Here is a 25082-nt window from a genome sequence, read left to right as displayed (position 1 = left end):
AGCCTCCAGCATAGAGCTCTGGAGCAGTGGGAGATGCTTTTGAGATGAGGTAGGGTCAGGCTTATTCAACATCTTTAGCTCACTGACACACGCTGAACGCAGTAAAATGTAGTAGAAAGTGTTACCTGGACTGTAAAAGAGTGTTACTCCAACAAAAGCAAGTTAAACACTTTTAATATTGATTCCTGCAGAAGGAGTGAATGAGCAGGTGTCCCGAGACTTTTCCCATAAAGTTCAAAACTTCAGACACAGACTGAAGAGTCAGGAGACACTAGCCTGTGTGACTGTGAAGTGTGAAAGAGTGATGGATATTAGTGTTCAGATTGGTGAAATGGTTTTTATTTACTGACCAGAAAGCAGTGTTTACAATGCAAATACAACCCATTAATTCTCTGTCCAGATTGACCAGGGAGTCTACGTCTTATAGGGTTTGTGGGGGCCTGTATTACTTCGCTATAAGAAGTAACTGCATCTTAGAAACTGTGGGCTTTTAAAGATATCATATAAAATCTGGAATGGAGCATTTCACACAAACCTCTCTAACTATGCACACATCCGGGAAATTCATAGAATTTGCAATGGGATTGTGTAATGTTGAGAATTCTTTTATTTGTGAATAATCAGTTGTTGAAGTGATACTTGTACTGTTTTTAATAATGATATTAAAGACAACTGATTGTATCAAATTTGTGAAAGGATATTTTTCAGTTGTATGTGGTGTATATGGAAGCATATCGGTCACCAAATAAACATGAAAATGTAATTTTTCAAGAGACAAATTCAGATCTTAAAATTAAAACTAAAATTCATTGGACTCCATTGAACTACTGAGTTTTCATTCACAACGAGATTCAGACATTTTAGGAGTATCATTATTTAAATACAAATGCATTAACATGATTATGTTCTTGTGCCATGTTGGCTTTAGAATGATAATAAAATGTTAATTACATTATTTCGTTGAATGTGACTCATGGGCTTCACGTATCTGTGAAAGAGTCGACTCATCAGGGCAGACCTACAGCTCAGGAATTAGCATTGTACGGTTTATAGCTTATACTAAATATTCAGTATTGTTTACGTCAAAAACGTTTGTGTTAATGAAAATTGTACTGTATTTCATGTGCTTTGTGGGTTGTAGTTTGAAATTGAATTAAACCCTTGATTACATTGCGAATGTTATACTATATTTCTATATTTCCGGAGACCGTTATCCTTTATATCTCTCTCAATTAAAATTCAGTCATTTGTTTGAGCGGCCACCAGAGGGCACGACGTCACAGCGGCTGGAAATATCGCGAGGATTCCTCTGAAATAAATACAACGGGAACTCTCGTACAGCCTTCTTTTTCCTGAACTCACATCACGTAAGTCAGAAATGGCCTTCTATTAGCGCGAAAATAAATCCATTTACATCGCAGCTTTCGCTTCATACACGATAAACCCTATGTGCCGTAATATCTTATCGATGTGTTTACATTTCTGTAATGGTACAATTGGGCCGATGGCTTAAGCAGAAAATGTATTTTGTTAGATTAGTAAATTCAGAAATGGCGACCTCTCGGTCTGTGTTCCGTGGATTAGCCTTTATGCTATAGAGGGTAATGTAGATAGTACACTAACCTTTTAAAAAGCCAAAAGGTAAATTTGGTGCCTCTTACTGTGTGTAGTACGTGTTAATGAAAACGTGCTACTGGTAAAAAAAAAAAAGGTTGATTAGCCTTGTAGCTAACAGGATATACTCTTGTTTCTCTCGTGGGATGAAGCTTTTTCCCCCCCGCAATAACTGAATTTATTGAATTAAATTATGGCGCGCAGGGAGCTGTTGGAACAAGACACGAACCTCGTTCTGGTGACCCACTGTTGGGAAGTCATTTGGGTTTATAAACAGTTAAAGATATCATTTGTTTCACTCCAAAATGAGTAATTGAGGGTGCAGTCATATATTATAGGCCTGAGATTATTACTACAGGTGGAGATTTATGTTAAAGCCATGAGGACATGAACTAATGATTGTTGCTACGAACTGGACTTAGAGAAAATGGAGTTTAACGTGTAAAAACGTAATGTAATTTAACGTGTTTCATGAGGTAAATGTGTTTAAGATTTACACTTTATTGCAGCGACCAGGTTTAATTTTGTCCAATACTTCAAGCTAAAATAGTTATACAAAAACACACTGAAATGGCACTGTTGTTTGTTGGGAAATACTCTTTACCTGCACCTAAATTATCACTTTTATTCATTTTTCATGTTTCATTTACAAAAACATATACAGATAGGATGTAAATGACACCCCAGTCATCGTTTAATTATTATTATTTTTTATTTTTTTTTGGTCTAGCAAATGGCGGACGACGCCGGTGGTAGAGGAGGTTTCCGCGGAGGTTTTGGCACCGGGGGCCGCGGCCGTGGTCGTGGACGTGGTAGAGGCCGCGGACGGGGCAGAGGAGCCCGGGGTGGCAAGTCCGAGGATAAGGAAGTAAGTGTCCGTTTGATGGTCCCTCATACTCTTAACGTTTTGTTGCTTAGAGCTGAAAGTAAACTTAACCCCTTCTATTTTTAGTGGGTGCCTGTGACCAAGCTGGGTCGTCTGGTGAAGGACATGAAGATCAAGTCCCTTGAGGAGATCTACCTGTACTCTCTGCCTATCAAGGTATGTGGTAACTTCCAGTAGTAGGTGGTGTTAAGATTGTCACAAGAAGTGAGATCTCAGAATTGTACTAATGTAAGATCAGTGATTTGACAGCTTTTTGTTTTTGTTTTTTTAACAAGTAATTAGAAAACAATTATATTTCCAGTGAGCTGTAATGTGCATTAGATGCTTTACATTGAAGGGCTGCTGCAAGATGAGATGTAGAAGGGATCTTTAAGAGGAAATTACTTTTTTTTACTTCTCCTCTCACCACTCCCCCACCCCCAGTGAGAAAAGGGTTGTTGGGAAGATTGTTTCCTTTCACACAAACGTCTGCTTTACACAGTTTAGACCCTTTAATTTTATGAAATGTAATTCTCTGATTACAATTTTGTTTTGGTCTTATTTCAGGAGTCTGAGATCATTGATTTCTTCCTGGGGTCAGCCCTGAAGGATGAGGTGCTGAAGATCATGCCTGTCCAGAAACAGACTAGGGCCGGTCAGCGTACCAGGTTCAAGGTGAGTCTGTATTTTCATGATTTGTTGTGTTGTGGCCTTTTTATTTATTTTTATTATTATTTTATTAACATGGTGACTGTACCTTAGGCTTTTGTTGCCATTGGTGACTACAACGGCCATGTTGGTCTGGGAGTGAAGTGCTCCAAGGAAGTGGCCACTGCCATCCGTGGAGCCATCATCCTGGCCAAACTGTCCATCATTCCTGTCAGGAGAGGCTACTGGGGTAACAAAATCGGCAAGCCCCACACCGTACCCTGCAAGGTGAGGAATACAGTGCAGTAACTGTTGCCTGTAGTTTGTGTTGGTGTTTTCTCAGATGTGTTAACATTATGGGATGGTCTCTTAGGTGACCGGTCGTTGTGGTTCAGTCTTGGTGCGTCTGATACCTGCTCCTCGTGGTACCGGCATTGTGTCTGCTCCTGTTCCCAAGAAGCTGCTCATGATGGCTGGTATCGATGACTGCTACACCTCGGCCAGAGGCTGCACAGCCACTCTGGGCAACTTTGGTGAGATGTCTCTCAAGCACAGTAGCGTTTAAATGTGTGTGTTCTCCCTGCTCTGGCCAGCTGCATCTCGTCTGTGGTGCACTTGATGTTTTTATGGGAGAAGAGGAATGAGTATACTAATGCACGGCAGGAATGTCTTGTGATATTTCTGTTCCCTATTGATGCTCAACAGGTTTTTGTTATTTGTTTGGCACCGTGTTTTGTTTTTTTGAGGTTCTCATCATTTTTGTCTTTGCAGCCAAGGCTACTTTTGATGCCATCTCCAAGACATACAGCTATCTGACCCCAGATCTCTGGAAGGAGACGGTCTTCACCAAATCTCCTTATCAGGTATGTTATCTGCTACAGATTTGTGCATTTATATATTGAAAACAATTGTAGATTCCTGACTGAATATCTTTTGTCTTTATTTCAGGAATTCACTGACCATCTCGCCAAAACTCACACCAGGGTCTCAGTTCAGAGGAGCCAGGCTGCTCTTCAGGCAGCTTCCTAAATTTTGTACAACAGACTGAAATAAAGTCCTGGAAACAAATGTACTAGTCTTCGTCTTATTTATCCAAATGTCACATGACCATGTCATTTGGACTTGATTATAAAGATGACTCCATTTGATACGGTACAAGTTATAAATTGGCACTGGCACATCCACCTTGCATATCTACAAATGAGGATGTGCATTTTGCTACATCCTGTTGTATAAATGAACAGCTAAATGTTTGGTCAAAGTGAAATTCAGTTTCTGTAAACTTGTGAACCAATGACTTTACTCACCCTGCAGTCCAAATCCTTAAGTGTACTGCCACTAATTTTCCAAATGTGTACATTTTAATAATAAAACGGTAAACTTAAAAATCATAGCCTGTAGCTGTTTTCTATGCTGTCGGTTGTAATCTCGTAGCAGACATTTCCTCTAGCATTTTATTCCCTGAATTTAACAAAAAATTTGGTAACAGCACCATTTTAGTTGTATACAAAATATCAAGAACCTCTAAAACATGCAGAGTACATGGCCAGCGGGGACAGACAGGAGGGATAAATGTGACTTGGTGGGAATGGTGATGGCAGATGTACAGTTGACCTTTCCTGGCAGAAACAACTACTGGTCCAAAACCCTTTGTTTGCTACTTGCTGTTTGATGCAAGATTGGCTTGAAAATAAGTTCACACAAATATGGTAAAGTGACAGAATTGCAGTGGTGCGAACGGAAACTAATGGGTACTCTGTCTCTAAAGATCTGTCCAAAGCCATGTCTTGAAATTGAGTGAGATCTTTGATGTCAGCCAGCAGTGACAGGTGTTGACATTTCCAGCGTACATGAACTACAAGGCCATGTCAAACTGCAAGAGATTCCTAGGTTTATACTTTTAGATGCTAGGATCAATTTTTTTTCAAAACATTTGGCATTGATTTCTTGAAAAATGTAGACGTTCCTGAAATATTCTGACTTTAAAGGCTAAGCACCACTTAATGGCCCTCCATGAATATTCCACATTATTGTAGTTACTGACAGATATAAGTATGAATTAAAATGAAAATAGCAGCTTAATTTGCTTTAAAACTGACAATTTTATTAAATTGACGGAAAAACCCACGCTACAGAAATCCTTGAACACAACCGTGACGTCACTGGTGGACACTAGCTGAACAACGCCGCGGTAAAACACCGTTATGACCGACTGTTATGACAGTATCTAGTTAAATAACCAACATTATTCATGACAATAGCCTAGCAATAAGCTAAACTCAAATGTAGAGGTACCGTTATTCTTGTAAATGTGATCGAAGTCGAACTCGAATTCATCCGACACTATAAACCTCCGTAATGCAGCTACGTAGCCGAGTATAATCTGAGCCACCGAGTTTAGCAAGTCAAGCTAACGTTAACTAACACCAACTAAAACAGGCGAAGTGAGTGTCCTTACCCTGTTTACCTCCATGTTACAGAGGCTCTTGAACACCTTTCGTTGTGTTCTTACATGCCCATATTGTTGGAAAAGCGCCAGTGAAATGAGCTACAGATAACGGAGTGAGCGGATGGTCCTTTCCAAAGTGTCCGTTTAAAGTGGACAAATTTAGTCCATTTTCTGGATATTTTGGGATCTTTGGGCCATTTGTTCACAGATGTCCCACTGTACACTGAATGATTGCAGCCAAAAACAACACACCTTTTCCTCATTTTGCATTAAATTAAGTGCAGCTTCTAGAGTTGTTGCCCAGTTGGAAAAAGGCTGTTTCAGACTGGCAAGACAAAAGTAGAGCTCAGAGTTGCCAAAAAAGGTTATAACTGGTGTAATGGTTCTCAGAATTTCAAACCCCAGTTTGCTGTGTGGATGGCTGTGATGTTACCCACTATCACTTTAAAAGAATATTCACAGATGAGCACTGAAGAGTATTTTCCAATACATTTATTTTACATGTTTATACATTAGAGAAAGCCAGAGATGTTTATGCACTTTCTGCCTTCATCCGCTCTTTTTGCTTCATCAAGCACTTGCGCGCACTAGCGTATGCACCAAGATCCCCATCTGAAACAAAGCAGAGCAACATCATATACCTAGAAAACTTTAGTTTGTATTAAATTTGACACTGAAGTTGAATATGTCCGAACAAACACTATGATGTGCTTTTCTTAAAGATGCGAGGTCAATGTGTGTTGATAATAATTCACAATTCTGTGTGAACATAAAGAGCAGGATGAACGGATTGAACTCACAGCGAGACTGATATGCCCTGGAGACCTCCTTAAACTGCTGGTACTCCTTGGCACAGTTCTGCTTGTAACTGGGGCCTTCACGCTGCTGGCAGGCACGAACTCGCTCTTGAACAATCTTCACAATCTCCTGGTCTACCTTACTACAAAACAACAACGTTCAGAGATGTTACAAAACTAACACACACACACAGGAGAAATTTTTAGACAGAATACACTGATACATACTGATCTCGTCTCCACTGCATCTCTGCTTCATAATAGCAGACAAAGTCACCTTCCTGGCATTCGATCAGCTCTGGCACACGACGGAAATTCTGGTGGTAGTAATAATATTTGTTCTTGTTCCTGATGCTGTCAACAGCATCTATGGAAAGACAAGACATTAATAAACAATAAAATACACAAAAACACACAGAGAGAGAGAGAGAGAGAGAGAGAGAGGGAGAGAGAGAGACATGCTGCCTGGATAGCCACCCACAACTCTGGCAATTGTAGATGATAGATTTCAGGTGTGAATGGACCTCTCCACCACATATAATTGCTTGTTTGAGTTAATGTCTGACGAAGAAGCAGATAACTTTGGCCTGATGTCATGGTGCATTATCCTGCTGTAATATCCCATCACCGTGAGGGTATATAAAGGACTGCAAATGGTAACCAAACAGTGAAACATCCCTGCCACCGGACAGACCAATTGTCCTAACACATGCTGTGAGCAAACACCCCACCCCAGTATGGAAAACCCCTCCAGTCTGCACAGTACTTTGTTGACAAATGGGGTGCCTGGCTTCATGTCTTCTCCACATATAAGCCCTACTATCAGCCTGGTACCTTGACTCATCGGACCATGCAGCACACTGTGCGATTCCCTTAGGGTCAAGTTAGCATCCTCACAAGCCCACATTACACACTTTGTCTGGTGTTGTGGCGTTAACAAAGGCATTCTGGTGGGCCTTTTGCTCCCATGTGGATGTGATTTCTGGTACAGTTTACTGATTATTTGTATGAAACATTGTAGCCAGACTATGCTGTTCGTCTGAGACCTATTCCCTTTGCACATGTAAAACTTTGTAGGAATATAAAGTGCCTGCACAACTTATGGTATGGAATGTCCCATCCATCTGACCTTCACAATCACAACTCATTCGAACTCCAAACATTCATGTGGCCTTGCCATTAACATGGTGGCCAGTGTTCAGTGTCACTCACAAGAAAACACCTCACAACTTATACACCTGTGAGACATCCTGAGCTGTGCCCTGAGGTAATGCCACTTCATAATTAATTTACATACTGCTATCCCATGATTTGTGGCATGCTAGCATTTGTTTATATATATGAATTGTGTGTATATATATATATACACACACACACAATTCATAGAAAAACAACATAGTTATTATTGCAATTTATGTATTCATTCATTCATTATCTGTAACCCTTATCCAGTTCAGGGTCGCGGTGGGTCCATAGCCTACCTGGAATCATTGGGTGCAAGGCGGGAATACACCCAGAAGGGGGCACCAGTCCTTCACAGGGCAACACACACACACACACTCACACCTACGGACACTTGAGTCGCCAATCCACCTACCAACGTGTTTTTTTGGACTGTGGGAGGAAACCGGAGCACCCGGAGGAAACCCACACAGACACAGAGAGAACACACCACACTCCTCACAGAGAGTCTTCCAGGGAAAACCCACGCAGACACAGAGAGAACACACCACACTCCTCACAGACAGTCACCCGGAGTGGGACTCGAACCCACAACCTCCAGGCCCCTGGAGCTGTGTGACTGCGACACTACCTGCGGCCCTATTGCAATTTAGTGAATTGGAAAATGATTTTGATCTTTTATGATTAAATGAGAGGATAGGAAGAGAAGAATATTTAGGATATTTAGGTCCTTATTAGTGTTAATTTCCGTAGTTATTTTTATTTCCATTGATTTATTTTAAACAAAAATATTTTTCACGTGCTATGTTTTCTTTAAAAAGATACATATCTCAAAGACCTTTCCTCAAACAGACCACTCGCCGTCTAGATTCATAGCAGTGCAAAATTAATTCGTTTCTGTGCAAGAGCTGATGCCACTGGTATTGACCACTGCACATTACACATGACTATGTTTACATGCCTCTATATAATTTTAATACCCCTTAAGATTTGTAGGGGTTGTTTTGGCTTCATACCTTCAGTCTTTCCTGAGCAACAACAGTCACAATATCCATAATTTAAGCACAGGACTCTCAAAATCTCTCATTTTTTATTATTTATCGCTTCAAATATACACTTATATACACAGTGTGTTATTTGTGCAAACACTGCAACTCCACAAGAGAAGGAACAGTCATATTTATCTGGTTTAAGCGGTCTAAGGCTGAGGCCTGTGGATATGAATTGTTTTTAGCTAGCTAGCTAACGTTAGCTCTTTGCTACAAAAAGGTCACTTAGTATAACTGCTTTTTAGAACTCAAATTCTATAACTTTATAAGCTAAACCATGAAAAACCAGTCACTGTAACCGGAATCCCTTCAAAAGAGTGTTAACAAGGCTCACTCACTTCTGAATGTGGTGACTGGAAGGTCCACAGAGTAATAAAACAGATTGGTTAAAATTAGAGCAGGGTTAGGGAGAGTCGTCTGTTTATCCACCACCGGGGTCCGGCGCGGAGGCTCGGGATACACGTCTTTGTCGAAGTCCTTCGGCATTTTTTTGCTCCAAAACTGAGCGAAATATTAAAGAAATCTCCCTCCTGTTCGACCTCAACCCTTCTCCTCTGTCTTCTCTGCGCCTGCGCGAACCAAACAACATGGCGGCAGGTCACAGAGACCGGAGCGAGGCATAAACCTGCGCTGAAATTTGATTTCACAGAGTCCTAGCGCACAACTCATCCATTTAATCAAACGACAGTATTTGGGTTTTAAAAGCACATTACTCTTTTTTTTCTTTGACTTTAAACAGGTCAAAGGTAAAAGGTCATACACGGCAAAGGGAATACAATGTTTTGCCACTAGAGGTCACTGTTATTCTACATTTTTAGCTTTCCCCAGTTACTAGGCATGAGCAGCAGCACAGTTGCTCGCTGAATATTAGTGATGTTCAATCTGTTCAAAGATGTGGTATTGGAGGTATCAGTATTTCTGTATTGATTCGCACATCACTACTGAATATACACAACGTAATACCAAGTCTAATATTCATTCATTGGTTCATTGTCTGTAAGCGCTTATCCAGTTCAGGGTTGCGGTGGGTCCAGATCCTATTCAGAAACAGTGGGTGCAAAGCAGAAGCACTGTACAAAGTGCCAGTCCAGCATATGACACCACACACTCACATATTCACTCACACCCTCGGACATATGGACAAGTATGAATGGCCAATCCACCTACTGGAATGTGTTTTTTGACTGTGGGAGGAAACCAATAGCACACCTGAGCTTGAACCCACAACCTCAGAGTCATGGAGCTGTGCGACTGACACTATTCAGTTCAGAAATAGATCCTTGGTTCATGAAGTCATGATTTTTAGCAGGTAGTGTCTCAGTCACACAGCTCCAGGGACCTGGAGGTTGTGGGTTCGAGTCCCTATCCAGGTGAGGATTGTGGTGTGTTCTCCCTGTGTCTGCATGGGTTTTCTCCGGATGACTGTCTCTGAGGAGTGTGGTGTGTTCTCCCTGTGTCTGCATGGGTTTTCTCCGGGTGACTGTCTGTGAAGAGTACAGAGTGTTCTCCCTGTGTCCTTGTGGGTTTCCTCCGGGTGACTGTCTGTGAAGAGTGCAGTGTGTTCTCCCCTTGCTGAACTTCATTGACAATTTTAACTTGTTTTTTGGGAAGAGAGAACTTTTTAGGAGAGACGGACTGCACACAAACAAGAGGGGTGTTAAACTTCTGACAGACAATCTCATTTTCTCAGTGTGCAATCTATCTACTTCTCTTGGGGGTGGCGCATCAGCATCAACATCCAGGAACTCTCCTCTACAAGCTGATGACACCATGTCAGAGCCGGAACATCCTCTCTCCACTGAGGACGACCTGAGGGAGCAGCAGACACTGGACATGAGTGGCAATGACCAACTCTATCAGCTGCCAGAGACACCAAAACCCCAAGAGGAATCCTCCTTGTCCTCTATCTCCCCCCCCACATCACCCCACCTGAACCTCCCAGCAGCCATGGAGAAGCTGGTTTCGGCTGGGACAAGGCTGTCACTTTCCCTGTCAGCCAGCCCTCAGGTGCAAAGAAGAACCACCCCAGCTTCTACTCCACCATCATCTACTGCCACTTCTCCACTGCAGTCCCCCAGACTGTCCCCTAAGAATAATCACACTCCATCACCACCTAGAGCACCTCAACGGAAAAGACAAGCTCCTCAACCCCCGGAAAGGCAGCTTCGCTCACGGCCCCATCGCCAGCAGGAGCTTCACACAGCTTCGTCAGCTGATAAAGGCAAAGAAAAGTGATGTTTTTCGGGTCCTGGCTGCTGCAGTGATGATGTCAGCAGTACATGTTTTCAAAACAAGCTTGGACCTTTGATGCCTGTAATCTCTCCCATTCCAGTACTTATCAGAGAGAGAAAGAACAGAGAGTTCAGGTCAGATTCTGTGAATGTAGCCAATCTACAGCAAATAAAATGTGAAACAGAGATTCTGTGGCAAAGTGCACAAGTTACTAAGTTAGCTCTTCTAAATATCAGATCTCTCACAAACAAATCACACTTAATTAATGATTTTATTACAGCACATGGGCTTGATTTTATACTTTTAACTGAGACTTGGCTAAATGAATGTAGTGCTGCAACTGTTTTATTGGAGTCGGCTCCTCCAGATTTTCATTTTTTAAATGCATCTCGTGCCAGCAGAAAAGGTGGAGGTCTAGCTGCTTTGTTCCATGGTTCTTTTCAGTGCAAGCAGTTATCATTTGGAGACTTCACAACATTTGAGAATCTCTGTGTAGTTTTGAAAGGGACACCACAGATATTACTAGTAACTGTCTACAGGCCTCCGAAGTACAGCGCTAATTTTATTGATGAATTTACAGAGATGCTGTCCTTTATTTCTACAGACTTTGACCATTTTGTTATTGCTGGTGACTTTAACATACATATCGACAATCCCAAGGACTGTTTTGCCAAGGAACTACTTGCCATATTGGACTCTTTTGGTCTTTCACAGCATGTTACAGGGAGTACTCATTGTCATGGTCACACGCTGGATATTGTTATCTCAAAGAGTCTCAACATATCAGTGACTGTGAAGGACGTCGCACTGTCAGATCACTACTGTGTGTTCTTTGATATGTGGGCCTCACCAGTCATCAGAGATAGAAGAGTTTGTGTCAAGAAAAGGATTATAAAGGACTGCACAGCTACACTTTTCATGAGTAAATTGTGCACTACACCATGTGAACGATCCAACTCTGTTGATGATTTGCTGAATAGTTTTAATACAAAAATTGTCAGTGTAATGGATGAGATTGCGCCAGTTAAAATGAAGGCCTTGTCTTGCAAACAGAAAGCACCATGGAGAAATGCTTCTGTTGTTCAAATCCAAAAGAGGGAGTGTCGCAAGGCAGAACGCAGATGGCGTAAAACAAGTCTTCATATTCACAAAGAAATCTACAAAGATAGGCTACGTCAATACAACGCGACAATATGCAAAACACGACAATCCTATTTCTCTAGTATCATCAACAATAACACTAACAACAGCAAAATCCTCTTCACCGTGGTCGACAGACTTACTAACTCACCCACACCAATGGCCCCTGAATTAGTATCAACTGAGAGATGTAATGAGTTTGCATTCTTTTTTAACACTAAAATCCAGAATATCAGACAAGCGATTAGTACATCTATATCCAACAATGAGTCTGTACCCTCTCCATCACCTCATAAAAACTCCTTAGTTAAAATGTCAGAGTTCAGTACTGTTGATAGTAATATTTTAACTGACACAGTTAATCATCTCAAATCATCCACTTGCAGTCTTGACACACTACCAACCAATTTTTTAAAGAGTGTGTTTCACACTATAGCACCAGACATACTCCACATTGTAAACACCTCACTCATGTCGGGGGTTTTTCCGAGCTCACTAAAAACTGCAGTTGTAAAGCCTCTTCTAAAAAAGAAAAATTTAGAATCTTCTCTGATAAGTAACTACAGGCCAATTGCTAATCTACCGTTCATGGGCAAAATCATTGAGAAAATAGTTTTCAGGCAAATCACTGGTTTCTTGTCCATAAACAGTAGCCTAGACAAATTCCAGTCCGGGTTCCGGTCTAATCACAGCACTGAGACTGCTCTAATCAAGGTAATTAATGACATCCGCTTAAATACAGAGGCTGGAAAGGTATCTCTTCTATTACTTCTTGACCTTAGTGCTGCCTTTGATACCATTGACCATAAGATTCTTATAGATAGACTCGCAAACTGGGTTGGACTCTCAGGAACAGTCCTGAAGTGGTTCATTTCTTACCTGGAAGGCAGGAACTACTTTGTAGAAATAGAAAATAATATTTCAGAGAACATGCCAGTAACCTGTGGTGTCCCCCAGGGCTCTATTCTTGGTCCACTTTTATTTAATTTATATATGCTTCCTCTTGGCCAGATTCTACAGAACTATGGGCTGTCCTATCACAGCTATGCAGATGATACTCAGATTTACATGGCCCTGTCCCCAAACGACTCTGGCCCAGTTGACTTATTAAGCAAGTGCCTTGAACACATCACAAACTGGATGGGACACAATTTTCTGCAGCTGAATAAAGATAAAACTGAGATTATACTATTTGGGAATAGCACTGAGAGACAAAGATTGGCTACGTATCTGGACTCGAGAGCCCTCAAATCTAAAGAACTGGCTCGCAACCTTGGTGTATCAATGGACTCAGATCTCAGTTTTAGTAGTCATATTAAAGCGGTTACTAGATCAGCATTTTACCATCTTAAGAACATCAGTAAGATTAGAGATTTTCTGACTAAACCAGACCTAGAGAAACTTATCCATGCTTTTATTTCTAGCAGGATTGATTACTGTAATGGTCTCTTAGCTGGACTTCCAAAAAAGACCATTAAACAGCTTCAGCTGATTCAAAATGCAGCTGCCAGAGTTCTCACTCGGAGCAAAAGAAGAGATCATATCACCCCCATCCTCAAATCCTTACACTGGATACCAGTCTGTTATAGAATAGACTTTAAGGTGTTATTACTGGTTTATAAATGTCTCAATGGGGTAGGACCAGCGTATTTATCAGATCTGCTACAGAGATATGAGCCGAGCAGAGATCTCAGATCTTTAGGAACTAGTCAGTTAGTCCTGCCTCGGGTCAAAACTAAACATGGAGAGGCAGCATTTAGCTACTATGCCACTTTTAAATGGAACCAGCTGTCTGAGAATATTAGAAGTGCCCCAACGTTAGACACATTTAAATCAAGACTTAAAACTCTCTTGTTTGAGCAGGCTTACAGCTCAGTTTAAAATATTCTGCACTTTTCTGTAACGGCATTTTATTTCTTTTATTTCTTTTCATTTATTGTCATTTTAAATTGTTTTAATCATTTTAATCATTTTACTCTTTTTATGTAATTGTCTTATTGGAATTTATGATTTTACTCTGGCTTTTAATGTAATTTCTTTTTCTGTAAAGCACTTTGAATTGCTTCTGTATGAAAGGTGCTCTATAAATAAACTTGCCTTGCCTTGCCTTGCCTTGCCTTGCCTTGCTGCGTGGGTTTCCTCTGGGTGCTCCAGTTTCCTCCCACAGTCCAAAAACACACATTGATAGGTGGATTGGTGACTTAAAACTATCCGTATGTGTGAGTGTGTGTGTTGCCCTGTGAAGGACTGGCGCCCCCTCCAGGGTGTATTCATACCTTGCGCCCAATGATTCCAGGTAGGCTCTGGACCCACCGTGACCCTGAACTGGATAAGGGTTGTTTTGAGTTTTATGAGTTTTAGGATGCTTGAGATCCCTTATTTTCTTTTTGTACTGTCTCATTCTGTAACAGATGCTGGTTCACCTCTCTAGGTTTCCCTTCAGTGTCATCTCTTGGCACTACCAGGCCGATATGAAAAGCAACACCACTTCTTAACTGGGCCACCCACCAACTTAGAGTGCTTAACCTCTGTGTCGTCTTAAGCATGAGTCTTAGAAAAACACTTGTCGCTGTCTCTTTCAGCTTCGGGTCTGGACCGAAAACACAGCCATGGTCAGTGATCTCCTAGATTTTCTAGCCTTAAAGCTGACTTAGAGGGTTTTTCTGTGACGTGTCTGATTGTAGACCTGTAGTAGAGTGAGTGTGATGATAATTACTCTAAAGTTGGCACTTTGTGATTGTGTAAAGTGTATGAACCTGATCATTTTAGATTCGATGTGAAGGACTGAATCATGTTTGTTCCTGGCATTTTTGCTTTTATTTTATTTAAAATGATATCTACATTTTTAACGAAGGCATTTACCTGAATTTTTTTAAAAAAATGTAACTTCAAGGAACCTACAAAGAAGAGAAGATAGGGGTAATTCACTTCTGAAATACATGGGTCATGCTTTTCTCTGAATAGACAAGGAGATATCTATCCGAAAATCTGAGACACAGATAGTGTAGACATTGATGACCCTATGTAAGACCCACAATGCTATCCAGAATGCTAACTTTGAGCATTGATGTAACTGGGAAGAGGCATGAGGCTTTGTGCATGTTGAATACTCATCAATCCAATGTTTATTCTTTAAAAATGAAGCTTTAAAATGTGCTGTTTGCTAAAGCATTCCACTTTAAAGCATTAGCATCTGAAACAAAGCTCTATGGCTCTCAAAGTCAAGTCATTTTAACGTTAGAGTCCTTTATAGTCAAAAATACACATTTAATAATATGACCGTTCAGCTCACACAATGTGAGAATGTGTTACAGTTTATTTCAGTGTCAATTTGTGAAGTCTGGGTTTAATAAAATTTGGGTTTGTGTTACCCCCACAGTCTCACCGTAAATTCCATGCCCCTCGTCATGGGCACCTGGGCTTCCTTCCTCATAAGCGGAGTAAGAGGCACCGTGGGAAGGTGCACAGCTGGCCCAAAGATGACCCCAGAAAGCCTGTCCACCTCACAGCATTCCTGGGCTACAAGGCTGGCATGACCCACACACTAAGGGAGATGCATCGCACCGGCATGAGTGAGTCTTTTTAGATTAGTGGAATAGCTTCACAAAATGCAAAGTAACAGTTTTTGTCCTTGTCTCACAAACACTAGTGCCTTTCATTAGAGGAGGGCGATACCGGGAATTTTGGTATCGATCCGATACCAAGTAAATGCAGGGCCAGTATCGCTGATATCCATACCGATACCTCTACTCTTCGCCACGTGACAGTGCAACAGCAAAACACGAGGGGATACTGCTCAATATCAATACCAGCGTTGGTATCGATATTTTGATCGATCCACCCACCTCTGCCTTTCATCTCTTAACATGGTAGATAAACATTTATTGTTGTCAGTATTCAGTACAGCCAGCCAAAGACTCTTATTGTAGTTTGCATTGTTCAGTAGCATTTATGGACAAGTGAAAAACAGGATATTGGCATTTGGTATTTGGTACACATTGGAATGTGTCTTGGAAAACACATGGGAATCGCCCACTTGCTAACAACAAAATGCTTTAAAAAAGACTCCCGAGTTTGTTTAGGGAGGTGTTGTGATGCCATAAACGTCTCAGACTCTTTCAAACCAGTGATTACATCTGATATATTCAAAACAGAACTATTTATTTACCCATCCGACACATTGGAGTAATAGCTGTGCCCAGTTTAACATGCAGTAGATATGATGAATATGTAAGGTTTAGACGTCCTTTACCACAACCCTCTAAAACGTCATTAAACTCAATATTCATTCCAGTGTAACTTTTTTTCCTCCCTCAAAGAGATATCAAAGCGAGAGGAGGTGGAGGCTGTGACTGTTATTGAGACTCCTCCTGTGATTGTGGTGGGAGTGGTAGGATACATCAACACTGTGAAGGGTCTGCGCAATTTCAAGACCATTTTTGCTGAGCACATTAGCGATGAATGCAAGCGGCGTTTCTACAAAAACTGGTGTGTATTTTTTTGTTTATGCGCCTCTCTGTGCCATCTGTTAACTTATAAACAATTATTGGAGGGGGTATAGCCAACTTACAATTACTGGGGTTTTGTAACCCCCAGTTCTGACAAGACATTATTATCTGTTATTACATGTACGATAATGAGAGTAGATTAGAGAGAGAGAGAGAGAGAGAGAGAGAGAGGGAGGGAGATACAGAGAGAGAGAGGGAGATACAGAGAGAGAGACCGAGAGAGAGAGAGAGAGATTTTTTTAAAAACATAACATTTATTCAACCATCCATAAACACATATAACAGTAAACAAACACAGTACGACATCACAGACATAACCACAGTATCAATTAAAGCATTCAGCTCAAAGGGCTTGTGAAGATCAGCTCTCCCTCCTCAACCCTGCACAGGAGATCATTACAACACCATTCCAGCTCAAAACCTTCAATGTTATTCAGAGTTTTGTAAAAACCAAACTCAAAGAAAATTCTGGACTTTATTAGGGACAAGAACAGAGGTAAAACCTCCTGACCAGATCTGTCCTCCATTTTATTTCTCCTGGAGTTGTATATCGCCAGTTTTGCCTGACCCACTATGAAATTAAGCAGCTGCCACTTAACACGGTCTTTTTGTCGATAACCAGCCCCAAAAATAAAAGCACAAGAGTTAAAAATTTCCCCACATTTCAAAAATAAAAACTCAAGTGTCAGAAAAAGGGACTTAAGCCTTGAACAGTCTAAAAAACAGTGAAAGATGGTCTCTCTGAGCCCACAAAAAGCACACCTATCACTGACTTCTGGATTTATCACAGACACAAAGGAGTTCACTGCTATGACCCCATGTAAGATCCTCCACTGGAGATCTCCAGACCTCTTAGTTAGGGGTTGTTTATATAAAACCCTCCAGACAGGCTGCCTTTCCGTCCCTACCCCCAGCTTGTCCCTCCACACCGTGTCAGGTCGTCCATTCAGTACTGTTTTATTCAACACTTTAACACAGCATTCATATAAAACACGGCCTGACACAGAGTGAAGGTCCACGTCCCGCAGGCCCGAGAGCTCTAACAAAGGGCCCGATGCTCCATTTAAGTCAGGAGTAAGAGCAGTACGTGGGAAAAGGTCCCCTTGTTGGGCATTATACTCCCAGTACTGTACTTTTCCAACAATGACAGTTCCTCCAAGGACAGCCTGTCCTTCCACAAGTCAGTGATGGTTTCAGCTTGACGGAGTGACCTCAGCCCCAGTACAGAGGCAACATTCTGAATGTCCTTTAAGCCTGGCCCTAACACACCCACCAGGTCCCGCAATGTCACTGTTCCAGAGTTACTGAGCATTAAAGCAAGGCCCGGTACACCATCTCCAGACACGTCCAACCGAGCCCCTTTTACTATTGGCTCTTCCAACAGCCAAAAAAGCGAGGCAGTAGTCTCCAGTCTGTGCTTCTTAAAAAGTCCCCACATTTTAAAAAGCCCCCGATATAAAAGAGGTAATCCAGCAAGGTGCAGTCTTTTATAGTCTGTAAAAAACAGTGCAGTGTCCAAACCGAGTCCATCGACCTTGCGTAGGATGGTGCAGGCCACTTCTCTCCACACTAGATCAGCAGGGCCAGCCAGAAGAGCCAGAGAGAGAGAGAGAGAGAGAGAGAGAGAGAGAGAGAGAGAGAGAGAGAGAGAGAGAGAGAGAGAGGGAGATACAGAGAGAGACAGAGAGAGAGACTGAGAGAGAGAGAGAGAGAGAGAGAGGGAGATACAGAGAGAGACAGAGAGAGAGACTGAGAGACAGAGAGAGAGAGAGAGAGATAGAGAGAAAGAGAGAGAGAGAGAGAGGGAGATACAGAGAGAGACAGAGAGAGAGACCGAGAGAGAGAGAGAGAGAGAGAGAGAGAGAGAGAGAGAGAGAGAGAGAGAGAGTTGGAGTAAAATGCTTTTAACTACATGGGACTTTCCTCATAAAAAGAGTTCACTTTATTTTTGTATTCCTTTACCATGACCCTGTTTCAGGCACAAGAGCAAGAAGAAGACCTTTACTAAATATAGCAAGAAGTGGCAGGATGAAACAGGCAAAAAGCAGCTGGAGAAGGACTTCTCCCTGATGAAAAAGTACTGCTCTGTTATCAGGGTCATTGTTCATTCTCAGGTAAAGTTAACACACGTATGTGAACATTGCATTTCCACATCACGTCCCAAAATATAACTAGCAGAATTCCACACAGCTATAAGTATTTTTCCAGCTTTTCCAGCCACCTCAACATGGTGTGACAGATCATCTCTGAGACAGCTGGGATGGCTTTTTTTGTTTAGTGATAGGTGGGTGGTTGGAAGGAGCGGTAAAATAGTTTGGTTAACTTTATTTTTCCCACCCACTGATGCATAATGATGTGATCAATATTACCATAAGATGTTACAGAGACAGTTTAGGGTTGCAATGGGATCAGCGCCTACCTGGAATCACTGGGCGCAAGGCAGGAACACAGCCTCGAGGGGGGCGCTATTCCTTTGCAGGGCGACACACACTCACACATTCACTCACCCCTATGGACACTTTTAAATAGCCAATTCCACTACCAGCATGTGTTTTTTGACTGTGGGATGAAACCCAAGTGCCCAGAGGATACCCACATGGACACAGGGAGAACACACCAAACTCCAAACAGACAATCACCCAGAATGGGGCTTAAACCCACAACCCCAGGACCCTGTAGCTGTGTGACAGTGACGCTACCTGACCACTTGTCAGAAATGTTTAACCAAATATAATAAGTGCTGTGAAATAGCTAGGTAAAACGGCAAATATAATTTAATAATTCAAAAAATAGAAATGAAAATAATAATAATAACAATAATAAAGGTCTTCTCAAAGGAACTATCCACTAAAAGTATGTTCAAAGAATCAGAAACCGTACATGTTTGGAATCACTATTAAAAGCCCTTGTTTTTAAACCATGCTGTGGTTTTCAATCTACCCTCACAATGAAATCACGTTAGAAAATAACAGGATTTCACTACTCTCTTTTTATCTCATGCAATCGATGAGCAATCCATTACACTTTGGCTAATAAAAAAAATGTTCCACCCATGCGTGTAAGAGCATGAGACTGCGGTTTCAAATGGCAGTTTAAAAATAAGCCACTAAACAGAAGCCTTGCTTACTCACTGCACATTGAGTTGTTACATAGCCCCTACACAGCAATCACGTAAACACTTACATCAGCAGAGCTTTTGGTGAAGAGTAAAGTAATTTCACACTGAATGCTCTCTAGTATGAGCAACCTCATACCTTTGGCACACATTTAAAGGCCCCCAAACTACATCTGATTACTTAAAATAACAGTTTAGAATGATCTGAAAAGGAAAACGTAGGTAATTTTGGATATACACACATTAATATATCAAATATTGATATTAATTAAGATTTGTACCAAACTAAACTGTAATAAACTGTAATATAAACTGTTATTTACTACTGAAAACCCCAGTTATGGTCTTCTGACCTGCAGTGGTCTAACTATTGGCCCTGTCATTAGTATGATGGTGAGCTCAATCGCTGGTCCCTGGAATTCTTCTCTTCAACAATTTGAGGCCAGGAGGACAATTGGCCTCACTCTCTGGGAGGGTATGATGACTCTCATCTGCCCTTATTTACTGCTTACGGTGCTGTCGAGTATGGGGCTGGCACATAACTCAAGTGCATAAGGGCAGTTAGCATTCTCCTTAGCTCCATTAAACTGTTCAGTTATGTTGCTTTAACAGCAGAAAATCTGGCAAAAGAGACAAGCCCTTTCAGTGCAGATTGTGCTTAAGAGAGCAATTAGCATTTTACACAGTGATTACGCTACACAGTATGAAACAACATTAAACTGAAAAATTGAGTCCTGCATGTAACAGCAATCCTGTATTAAACATTAAATGCTGTACGACCTCTGACATTTGAGGGGCCCACTCTATGGAGCATAAACGCTTTCATTGAGAGATGACAAAGTTGTTTAGTTCTTCTTCTACTGAGATTGATTTTCATTGAAAATAAATGTAAAAAAGTATTTTTAATACTTTTGCTGGTGGCAAAATGACAAACTGCTCCTTTAGTTTTTGGTTGGAGAAATCATTGTTATTTTAGAAAAAAATAGCCTCATTTGCTTCTCTTTGTGCAGATGCGCCTGCTGCACCTGAGGCAGAAGAAGGCTCATATCATGGAGGTGCAGGTAAATGGAGGCTCAATAGCTGAGAAAGTGGACTGGGCTAGAGAGAAACTGGAGCAGGCCATACCCGTGTCCTCTGTCTTCTGCCAGGACGAGATGATCGATGTAATTGGGGTCACCAAAGGCCATGGAATGAAGGGTGAGATGAATGATGAGATAACAATAATGGAGAATTTTGGTGGATTTCTTAAAACTGAAAGAACTTGATAAACTTGGGGCTTTTTCATGCAGCGCTGCAGTGTGTCTGGAATTTCTAACAGTAATAGGGTGACCAGATCTGAGAAGGTGAAAACGAGCACAAGTTCCCGAAGGGGTGGGGGGGGGGGGGGGGATTACTGACGTGCAGACTGACCAATTAAATAATTAAACATTTACAGAGAAGGTTATCGACCAATAACGGTAACTCTACAGTCAGACCGTCCAGTCAGAAGATTTTAGGATACTTCACCACGCCCCCTTCTCACTCAAGCGAACCAATCGGAGTAGGGGAGGGCGGGACTAGTTTGTGAACGAAACTTCTCGTGAAATTCCGAAACATTTTTTTAAGTCTACAAAAAGAGGACATGTCCGGGTAAAAGAGGACGTCTGGTCACCCTTAACACTAAATATCTAACACTAAATTGTTCTTTAGCCAACATGTTTTTGTTTTACTTTGCACAGTACACGTATAGCAAGTTATGAAAGCTTATTTCACAAATTAGAAGAGTAAATTTAAATTAAAATCATCTATGTAATACCTGACACTCTCACACTTTGATACCTGTAAAACCTAATGAAACAAACTATAGCATAGCTAAAGTAGTAACAGCATTTAACCCAAATTTCATCATTTTATCCATATTTATAACAGTACACTAACAGAAACCACATAAGCAGGTCTCATTGAAGTTAAATAAAAAGTATTGTAGAAGAATTTAAAGGCAAGACTGATTGTTTCAAAATGCTAACTGTTGGCGATAAGCTTATTTTACATGTTAGCTTGTTAGCATGTTAAAAAACTGACCACAGACCTTAGCTGATTGACAATATAGATTAAGTGAGATTTCCCTATCAAATTATCACTTAAAAGCTGATTCGCGTCTGTGTTCCCAGGGGTGACAAGCCGCTGGGACACCAAGAAACTGCCCAGGAAAACTCATAAGGGACTAAGGAAGGTAGCCTGCATTGGAGCCTGGCATCCAGCTCGTGTAGGCTACACTATCGCCAGAGCTGGCCAGAAGGGCTACCACCACCGCACCGAGATTAACAAAAAGGTCTCATATTTCCTTGTCTTTTTCTGAAGCTCCATATATTTTGACTAATATAAATTACATATCCAAAAGTTTGCAGACAGATACTTTAATTGCAAAGCATCATCTACAGTGGTATAAAGCCTCTGAAAATTGGACTGTGCAGCAGTGGAACTTGATGTTCTCAGGAAGGATGTAGCTCCATCCAATGCCTTTGGAAAGAGCTGGAGTATGTTCCATTGTCTAGTGTAAAGCTTTCCTAGTAATTAATTAATTAATTCACTCACTCATTGTCTTTTAGTGCATTTATCCTATTAATGGACACTTTATTGTGATTGTCAATCCAAATACCAACAGTTATTTTTGGACTGGGAGGAACCCCGTGCAGACAATGGGAGAACACACCTAACTCCTCTGAGACAGTAACCTGACACAGTAACCTGAAACTACAACCCTAAAAGCCTGGAGCTATGTGACAGCTACAGTGTTACTCTTGCATCACTGTGCTCCCCTTTCGATAATAAATAATAATGCAGTTTATTTATATAGCGCCTTTCCCAAACTCAAGCTCGTTTTAAAATTGAATATTATCACAGGTGGGAAAATGGATAGGAAAACAACGAAGTGCTTTTAAATGTTGGCTGTTTTATAATTTCCCAGAACATTACGAGCTGTTACTGCAGCAAAGGGGAGAAAAAATATCAATTATACCGTTCATTTGAAGAGAAATGTTTGATGCAGAAACATTAAACAACACTGTACGTAGTATTTAGACGTATCTGAAATCTTCACATGAAACCGTTCTTCCCAGTAACTGAATTATTATATATTTTTTCAGATCTATCGCATTGGGAAAGGGATTCATGTCCAGGATGGCAAAGTGGTTCACAACAGTGCCTCCACCAACTATGACACAACCAAGAAGACCATCACTCCTCTGGTAATGAACGTCTAACATTCATGATTCACACCTGGCTGATTTTTGGTTTGTGACTCTGGTTTTGCTTTTGTTGGAATCCCTGAAGTTGCCCTTTAAAGGTTCACAAGGTTATTTTATTTTATTTACAAAGTAGTATAAATTGAGTTTACAATTAGAAAAATATTGATGACTTAGCCATGGCATTAGCATAAAGCATTTAGGGCCTGAGAAAAACAACCTTTCGTCTGTTTTCACGGTTCGGCTATTTGGCTAATATAGGTCACATTTGACAAATGCAAATATTGGTCAGGATTCACTAGCCATTAGCAGCTAACAGCTAGGTGCTAGGTGCGTGAACACTGAGAGGCACACAGGTGAAATTGACTATTTATTCTTAAATATTTTTCTAATGACAAGCTGACAATGGCTCAATGCATTATTTACTTCAACAGGGAGGCTTCCCTCGTTACGGAGAAGTGAACAATGACTTTTTGATGTTGAAAGGCTGTGTGGTTGGGGCTAAGAAACGAGTGCTCACCCTCAGAAAGGTATGTTGGAGTTAATGTTATACAACTGTTGTATACTAACACTGGATGCAAATTTTGTAACATAACAGGAGACTGTATTGTCTATTTTAGTAAATCTGTGCACCTTTGCTAGGGGTTCGTGGGATTTTTTACCCAGTGTTTAACGGAACACAGTGTAAGAGTTGGGTCTTTATTTTCTTTTAGGGCTCCCCCTAGTGTAATTCATTCATTATAGCACTGTACTGAAATCACTGGGGAAATATTGACATATAATAGATATACAACTCTAGCAAAGGCAAACACTGAATGCAGGGAGGTTCCAAATAATGTACATTTTTATATTTCGCTTAAAATCCTGCCCGTGTCATGACTGATAGCATCAGTGCTCCTCTCAAAGCTGAACTGAAAGCTACACCTCTGTCTTTTATGTACTATATGTGCTATTCTTTATCATGTGACATGTTCACAGAAAGATTCATTCACTCACATCTCTGTTTTAGTCCTTGCTTGTGCAAACCTCACGCAGAGCAAAGGAGCCCATAGAGCTCAAATTCATCGACACCACCTCCAAGTTTGGCCATGGATGCTTCCAGACAGCTCAGGAGAAGTTTGCCTTCATGGTAAGTCATTGCTAGGTCAGGAAGTGGAGGATGTAGCAGAAAATCTGAATTGAAATCCTAATGTGTGGCACGGTGGAGCAGCAGGTAGGTGTCGCAGTCACAGCTCCAGGGACCTGGAGGTTGTGGGTTCAATTCCTGCTCCGGGTGACTGTCTGTGAGGAGTGTGGTGTGTTCTCCCTGTGTCTGCGTGGATTTCCTCCGGGGGACTGTCTGTGAGGAGTGTGATGTGTTCTCTCTGTGTCCGCGTGGGTTTCCTCCGGGTGACTGTCTGTGAGGAGTGTGGTGTGTTCTCTCTGTGTCCGCGTGGGTTTCCTCCGGGTGACTATCTGTGAGGAGTGTGGTGTGTTCTCTCTGTGTCTGCGTGGGTTTCTTCCGGGTGACTGTCTGTGAGGAGTGTGGTGTGTTCTCCCTGTGTCTGCGTGGGTTTCCTCCGGGTGACTGTCTGTGAGGAGTGTGGTGTGTTCTCTCTGTGTTCGCGTGGGTTTCCTCCGGGTGACTGTCTGTGAGGAGTGTGGTGTGTTCTCACTGTGTCTGCGTGGGTTTCCTCCGGGTGACTTTCTGTGAGGAGTGTGGTGTGTTCTCACTGTGTCTGTGTGGGTTTCCTCCGGGAGCTCCAGTTTCCTCCCACGGTCCAAAAACACACGTTGATAGATGGATTGGTGACTCAAAAGTGTCCGTAGGTGTGAGTTAATGTGTGAGTGTGTGTATTGCCCTGTGAAGGACTGGCGCCCACTCCAGGGTGTATTCCTGCCTTGCGCCCAATGATTCCAGGTAGGCTCTGGACCCACAGTGACCCTGAACTGGATACGGGTTACAGATAAGGGGTGGATGGATGGAATCCTAATGTTCCATGCAGTCTTCCAGTATTATTTTTATCCGTATCTATTTTGCATTAAATTGTAGGTTGAAGTGGTTACAACTGATTCAGAATTTAGATCGGGATTATTCTATTCCCTCAGGGTCCTCAGAAGAAACACCTGCTGAAGAAAGCCTCTGAACCTGTCTCAGAGGAGCAGCTTTGAGGTTTTTCAACAGGCTTCATCTCTCCTTCATCAAACCTAAGTCCTTTTAGGAAAATCCTCTCGGAGTCCATCTTAGCAGATTATCCATGCAGTTAATTACTCATAAAG

General features: G+C 41.5%; 3 protein-coding genes across 3 annotated transcripts; 2 read left to right on the top strand and 1 right to left on the bottom strand.

Moving 5' to 3' along the window:
• The first annotated feature begins 1256 nt into the window (after positions 1 to 1256).
• On the top strand, positions 1257 to 4195 carry rps2 (ribosomal protein S2). Its single transcript, XM_066642091.1, has 8 exons — positions 1257 to 1367; positions 2345 to 2482; positions 2567 to 2656; positions 3047 to 3154; positions 3242 to 3415; positions 3501 to 3660; positions 3899 to 3990; positions 4076 to 4195. The coding sequence occupies exons 2-8, from the start codon at positions 2348 to 2350 to the stop codon at positions 4154 to 4156; spliced, it is 840 nt and encodes a 279-aa protein (XP_066498188.1). The 5' UTR covers positions 1257 to 1367; positions 2345 to 2347; the 3' UTR covers positions 4157 to 4195.
• Positions 4196 to 6056: 1861 nt separating this feature from the next.
• Positions 6057 to 9213, bottom strand: ndufb10 (NADH:ubiquinone oxidoreductase subunit B10). Its single transcript, XM_066642568.1, has 4 exons — positions 8943 to 9213; positions 6602 to 6740; positions 6377 to 6516; positions 6057 to 6188 (listed from the first exon to the last, which is right to left on the bottom strand). Exons 1-4 carry the CDS (start codon positions 9088 to 9090, stop codon positions 6109 to 6111), a joined length of 507 nt encoding a protein of 168 aa, XP_066498665.1. The 5' UTR covers positions 9091 to 9213; the 3' UTR covers positions 6057 to 6108.
• Positions 9214 to 10374: 1161 nt separating this feature from the next.
• LOC136664497 (large ribosomal subunit protein uL3-like) lies at positions 10375 to 24974 on the top strand. Its single transcript, XM_066641674.1, has 10 exons — positions 10375 to 10611; positions 15356 to 15548; positions 16296 to 16464; positions 18463 to 18598; positions 20610 to 20796; positions 21750 to 21910; positions 22725 to 22826; positions 23258 to 23353; positions 23833 to 23952; positions 24912 to 24974. Exons 1-10 carry the CDS (start codon positions 10375 to 10377, stop codon positions 24972 to 24974), a joined length of 1464 nt encoding a protein of 487 aa, XP_066497771.1.
• Positions 24975 to 25082: the final 108 nt, after the last annotated feature.

Source organism: Hoplias malabaricus, chromosome 13, assembly GCF_029633855.1.
Source record: "Hoplias malabaricus isolate fHopMal1 chromosome 13, fHopMal1.hap1, whole genome shotgun sequence".
NCBI lineage: Eukaryota > Metazoa > Chordata > Actinopteri > Characiformes > Erythrinidae > Hoplias > Hoplias malabaricus.
This window is presented reverse-complemented; position numbering and strand designations above follow the sequence as displayed.

Excerpts from the sequence above, each read along its gene's own strand:
- rps2 (XM_066642091.1), top strand. The coding sequence starts at position 2,348 with ATGGCGGACGACGCCGGTGGTAGAGGAGGTTTCCGCGGAGGTTTTGGC. Across the intron at positions 3,155-3,241 it reads GTCAGCGTACCAGGTTCAAG|GCTTTTGTTGCCATTGGTGA; the intron begins GTGAGTCTGTAT and ends ACTGTACCTTAG. Across the intron at positions 3,991-4,075 it reads TCACCAAATCTCCTTATCAG|GAATTCACTGACCATCTCGC; the intron begins GTATGTTATCTG and ends TCTTTATTTCAG.
- ndufb10 (XM_066642568.1), bottom strand. The coding sequence starts at position 9,090 with ATGCCGAAGGACTTCGACAAAGACGTGTATCCCGAGCCTCCGCGCCGG. Across the intron at positions 6,517-6,601 it reads ATGCAGTGGAGACGAGATCA|TAAGGTAGACCAGGAGATTG; the intron begins GTATGTATCAGT and ends GTTGTTTTGTAG. Across the intron at positions 6,189-6,376 it reads CAGGGCATATCAGTCTCGCT|ATGGGGATCTTGGTGCATAC; the intron begins GTGAGTTCAATC and ends GCTTTGTTTCAG.
- LOC136664497 (XM_066641674.1), top strand. The coding sequence starts at position 10,375 with ATGTCAGAGCCGGAACATCCTCTCTCCACTGAGGACGACCTGAGGGAG. Across the intron at positions 16,465-18,462 it reads CGGCGTTTCTACAAAAACTG|GCACAAGAGCAAGAAGAAGA; the intron begins GTGTGTATTTTT and ends ACCCTGTTTCAG. Across the intron at positions 23,953-24,911 it reads AGGAGAAGTTTGCCTTCATG|GGTCCTCAGAAGAAACACCT; the intron begins GTAAGTCATTGC and ends CTATTCCCTCAG.